General features: G+C 39.9%; 1 protein-coding gene across 1 annotated transcript; it reads left to right on the plus strand.

Moving 5' to 3' along the window:
* The first annotated feature begins 1208 nt into the window (after positions 1-1208).
* On the plus strand, positions 1209-4047 carry LOC106654039 (ankyrin-1-like). The gene has a single exon (XM_014373728.2). The coding sequence runs from the start codon at positions 1321-1323 to the stop codon at positions 4045-4047; it is 2727 nt and encodes a 908-aa protein (XP_014229214.2). The 5' UTR covers positions 1209-1320.
* Positions 4048-6000: the final 1953 nt, after the last annotated feature.

Raw genomic sequence — 6000 nt, forward strand, 5'->3', positions numbered from 1 at the left:
CTAAACATAAAAATAACAGTATACGTCTTGGTGTCATCTTAAACGTAGCTGACCCTAATGTTACACGGACGGAGCTGACTTCCGGCGCTGACATTGATTTTAACATGTGCTCTCATGGAAATTAACTAACAGAACACTACACTGAAAACCCAAAAATATAAAAGTTTCTGTGGAATAGTGATACTTGCACAGTTAACACTATTCATACGTGTTACGAGCACAGATTACACTTTTTGTAAAATTGCCGCAGCTGAAAAAGTGTAAGAAGCACAATTTATCTTTTTTTTGGTTATCATAGATATTCGCTGAAAAAGTGAAGCTTTTGCATCTTATAATTTTTTTTTTTATAACGATTTTCCAAAAAGTGTTATCTGCGCTCGAAACACTTTTGAATAGTGTACAGTACACAAGTATCATTTGTGACGTTCAGTAATGCCTGCTCAATTTTTATTTACATCAAAGAAAATAATATCAAAATTGATCATAATCATAATCGATCGATATTATCCCAGTTACCCACATCAAATTCATATCGATCCTAGATCATAGACTTTCTAAGTTACCGACCCAATTAAAATAATCTCACATTAATGAATAATAAATTAATTTGCCTTATTCATAACGATTCTAAAGTTGTACTGTGCTTTCCATTACTTTTTATTGTATTTTACAACTAAATAATGTAAATTAAAAACAAAAGAGCACAGGAAATAACTACACTTAGCGACTCAAAATGACAACAAAAACAATATTATGTAAACATCGAAGCAAAATGCAAGAAAATTAAGCAATAATAATTACCACTGTAAAGTATATATAGCATAATGAACACTGTAACAATTTCAAGTCTGATCGAATCTAATCGTGGAGCATACGTAAGCATAGGAGATTCATACGTCACGACAGTTTTCAAGACACGTACACTAAAGATTTCAAATACACACCACACACACACACACACACACACTCACTCACTCACGGTCACGCTACATGTGCGGCCCCGCCTTCGAGCAAAAACAAAAAGGACTCCTAAACTATTTGGGATAACATCCATGGTCTAAACATTAATTTTATAACAATAATCCATTGAAACACACTATTCCAAAAAAACTTTTACACTCTTGACTATAGTGACGGTTTATGAACTATATTGTTATGATTGGAAGTTGGAGGCGCCACGGGTTACGCGCATAGTCAATGGATCATAGACGAGTACACATGCATATGGTCAGTACACATTGCGACGCCGCAGCGTGAACAGTTCTGAAAGATCGTGCGTCAACCGAAGTAAGTGCTTTTCGTGAATTAGTGCGACAAACGATGAACGTGTACAAAAACGAATTTGTGGGTTGTCATCTCCACCAACAAAAGTTTGACAGTTTGAGGAGTATACGTGAAAAGGTTAATTGGGACGTTGAAGAGGAACGACAGGATTTTCTCTGTCAACTTAACCTCTTATTCAGCGATTGGAAGTGCCAATATCAGTCCGAAGAAATCGACTGGCTTCTCACGGAATCTATCACTTTTCGTGACGAAGAGGATTACAATCGTTCAGGAGAACTAATCATTAAATTCGTGGCTAAAAGCGGCTACAAATATCAGCCTAAAATTGAGCAAGACGGTAAGCCACGTGTGCGTCGAACTACAGCACTGCATCATGTGGCTAGGAGCGGATTTCTTAATAAGGACATCATGGTCCGTGAGCTTTTTAAAATTTACAATAATTTCGACGTTAATTACACCGACTCGTCTGGCCTGACTCATTTCCATGTGGCCTGCGCTATCGGCTGCGATGATGTCGTCGAGAAATTTCTCGAGCTCGGCCAGGATCCCAATCTGCTTGTGCATGAGACAGGCTATTCTGCGCTACACTTCGCTTTGGCCTATGACAGAAGTGAAGTGGCACGATTGCTGCTCAATAGTGGCGCCGACCCGAACTTGGCCAATCCAGAGGGATCGACTGCTTTGCACCTCATATGCAAGATGAATAGTCCTAATAACTTAATGAGGCTGCTGTTCGAGATCAGCGATAAAAAAAGTCAACCGTTGTCGCTCGACGCTCGGGACAAGGAGGGTAAAACAGCTCTGCACTTGGCTTTGGAGAACGGACACAGGGAAGTGGCACGATTGCTGCTTGAAAGAGGCGCCGCCCCCAACTTGGCCAATCCAGAGGGATCGACTGCTTTGCACCTCATATGCAAGATGGATCGCCCTAAGGCCTTAATGAAATTGCTGTTCCAGATCAGCGATGCAAAAAGTCAACCGTTGCCGCTTGACGCCCAAGACATGGAGGGTGAAACTGCGCTACACTTAGCTCTTGAGAACGGACTTAAGGATGTCGCCGAATGGTTGCTGAGAAAAGGCGCCGATTCGAACTTGGCCGACAAAGAGGGATCGACAGCTCTGCATATCATTTGTCAGAATTTCGAATACCAATACTTGGCGGAGATGATATTCGATATCAGCGACGAAAATCATCGACATGTGCGAATCGATGCACAGGACAAAAACCATTTGTGCACACCATTGCACTGGGCTCTGTACCTCTGGGATGAACCAGCTGCACGATTGCTGCTGAGAAGAGGTGCCAATCCAAATTTGGCCGACAACAAGGGATCGACAGCTCTGCATATCATTTGCAAGATAAGATTTAATGACTTGGCGAATCTGCTATTCCAGGTCAGCGACGAAAAACGTCGACGTGTGCTAGTCGATGCACAGGACAATGAGGGTAACACACCATTGCACTTGGCTCTGGAGCAAATGGACACAGAAATGGTAGGATTGCTGCTGAGAAGAGGGGCCAATCCAACATTAGCCAATAAGGATGGACAGATACCCCTGCACATCGCTTGCGAGGTATTCAACGACGATGAATCGCTCAGGATGTTATTCGAGCTTAGCAACGACAAATACCATTCGGTACAGTTAAACGCCAAGGGCAAATGGGGTAAGACACCGCTGCATTTGGTTCTGTATAACAAAAACAAGGAAGCGGCTGAATTCCTGCTGAGACGAGGTGGGGATCCAGATTTGACTGACAATTTCGGAAAGACGGCTTTGCACGTTATGTCCCACAGTTTCCACAACGAAGATCTGGTGGAGATATTCTTCAAGGTAAGCGACGAGCTAAATCAGCAGTTGCAGATCGATGCCCGAAATTCTAACGGCAAGACACCGTTGTACTTGGCTCTTAAGCGGGGCAACAAGAAGATGATCGAGCAGCTTATGAGACGCGGCGCCGACCCGAATCTGGCCAAGAAGCATGATAACTCGACTCCACTGCACTTCATCTGCTCGATGGCCTCCGGCAACGACGTGGCGGGGGTATTCTTAAAGATAATGAACGAAGATAGACGTGAAACGGTGCTGATCGATGCGAGGGACGGGAAAGGTCGGACCCCACTGCAATATGCCGTAGCGAGATTATTGCCGAATACCGTCGATGTTCTACTGGATCACGGCGCCGATTTGTCTAACTTCGTTTTCCCAAACGAGACTATCTTCCACTTCGGCGTTGAATTTACAGTTGACACAAACATAAGAATTACGTCTGGCATATTGGCCGTCGTCGAGCGCCTCGAGACCAGAGGATACGAGCTGAACCAATCGGATGCCCTGACGATCATGAAACTGTTTGCCAAGCACAAATTGTTCGTCAAGCCGGCAGATCTCGAAAAGCCCAATTGGCACGACAACGTGAGGCTCGTCAGAACAGCCAAAGAGACGATGATAATTCCGAGTCTGTCGCTCTACGAATTGCTCCAGTTGCAACCTAAGGAGCTGGCGAAACGAATCACCTTCGAGGAATACTTCGAGTTCGCCCGCCGCTGGAAAAAATTGATGACGCTCCGCAAAGAAGGGTTTGAGGCGTGTGTCGTCGCGCATCTGTGCGAGAAATTATCCAGAAGATTTTTCCAGAGCTATGCGTTGTACCCCTTTTGGGATCTGATACATAAGCGGCTGCCGCTTGAGTGTTGTGACATGATCCTCAACAATCTAATGAACAAAGACTTGTATCACATTTTCGTGACTGCTGGCGAGTGAAGCTCGTGATGGGTAGAAGCATAATTTGTGTATATTTTCATGTTCGTTGTTAAATATTGCACTTTTATTATAAAATTCAAATAAAGAAACTAAAAAAAAACGTTTTGAATTTATTAATTTCACAAAACTCGGCCTATAAAGGAAACTTTTCTAAAGATTTTAATTCCGTTTAGGGATCCTCACATAACTAACTCTGATCTGAACACGTGCCCGGAGGCTTTCTTTTTCCACAGCATAGGCCTGTATATTATTTTTCATACCCCGTAGCCCGAAAATAGCTTTTCCCGTTTCGCGAGCGGTCGGAAAATAGTCACTTTCGGGCTTCTATAGTATGAAAAAATAAGTAATATTTTTTTGTTATAACTCCGCTATCGGCGTATGTTACACCATTACATAATTGTTTATGAACTGGGATATAAATAAGTGGGAATATTACAGGCCGTGTAACGTCCAGAAGGGACTTAGTGTTGCAAACCGAAGGTTCGCGTGGCCTCGGATAACGATTTTAGCCTTTTCTCGTGCCACGTCCACGAGGAGACGAGACACAAGAGGTCGGCTGAGGACCGGCGACTTGCGAGCGACGTGTATTTGTATGGAGGAGGAACACGTTCGACCCGGCGAAACGATTACTCGTTCATCGCCAGGTCGGCAGTGAATGTATTAGGTTTATTATTACTTATTTAGCGTAGCATGTTTGTAGGTGGATAGCAAGAATTGAGAGAGAGTAGTTTTATATAAAGAAAATAGAGAGTTTATTTAAGACATTATACGTAGACTTACATTTTCGTTGATTAGTTGTACAAGCGAACTGGATGGCGGNTTTCGTCTTCTCGTATTTTTATGCATTTAATGTTCATTTTAACCGGAGTGTAATTAAAGTTCTAAAATTTTATTATTCATGCTGTTAATCATAAACGCGTTTAAACATTTATCTACTTTATGATTGCCTTTGTGACAATAAGCGCACTTGCTTCTGATAATGAGATTTCATTGCAACAAGTTGAATGTATTGAATTATGCATAATTATACAGTTCAAATTTATATATTAAATTAATCATGGTTATGATAAGCTAGTTTTGAATTCAGTTTTTTTTCACATGGTATTCATTAATCTTTGATATATAACCAAAAAAGTCGTGATTATTATTTGTCCTTCTTTCAATTATCTCTTGTACGTTTTTGCGATTGATTCCGAAACTCGGTTCTCTGATTCAAAGAGTTAGAGATGAAAATTTGCAATAACATTTTATTAAATATTTTGGTACTTGATTTTCCAATAATAATTTGAACTCTCAATTTCTCTAGAGCATAATACCTTTTCAGTAGGATATTTTTGATTGATTCTACACTCTCCAAGTGACAGCGATTTTTATTTATTTTTATTATTTATTTTGAATTCTTAGTTAGGTGAAAGATTTTTCTTGGATGACAATAGCTTAACTTGAGAAATTCTTTTATCGTTGAGACGAATATCGTGCAAAAAAAAAATTATTTAAAATTCAATTAGGTAACCGTGATAGAAAAAAGGTGAATAGGAATTGTGATTTATCCGGAATAGTTTTCAATTATTTTTTTCATTTTTATTGGTATTTGAAAGCGAAGTTATTCGGTTCATTAGCGCGAGAAAGTATCTAATTATTCATCATGTATCATATTGGTTATAACAGTTTCCGATTTTTATTTGGTTTGAACTGAAAAGTGTTTTGTTAACTTAATTATTGACTGGTTTACTGTTGACGTTTTTTATAGTACAATTGTCTCACAAGGGACAAATATCTTTGTGATCACGTTCATTATTTAAGTAATTTTATTCCTTTGAAAATTTGCCAATTCTATAACATAAATAATATATTAATATTCATTTATAATTAAAATTCAAAACGCAAATTAGGATGTAAATTTCAAAGTTTAGAGTCGTTTGCGAATGTGTTTATTTTAATGTTTAAGTTTAG

This window comes from Trichogramma pretiosum, unplaced genomic scaffold (assembly GCF_000599845.2).
Source record: "Trichogramma pretiosum strain Unisexual culture from Peru unplaced genomic scaffold, Tpre_2.0 scaffold25, whole genome shotgun sequence".
Taxonomy (NCBI): Eukaryota; Metazoa; Arthropoda; class Insecta; order Hymenoptera; family Trichogrammatidae; genus Trichogramma; species Trichogramma pretiosum.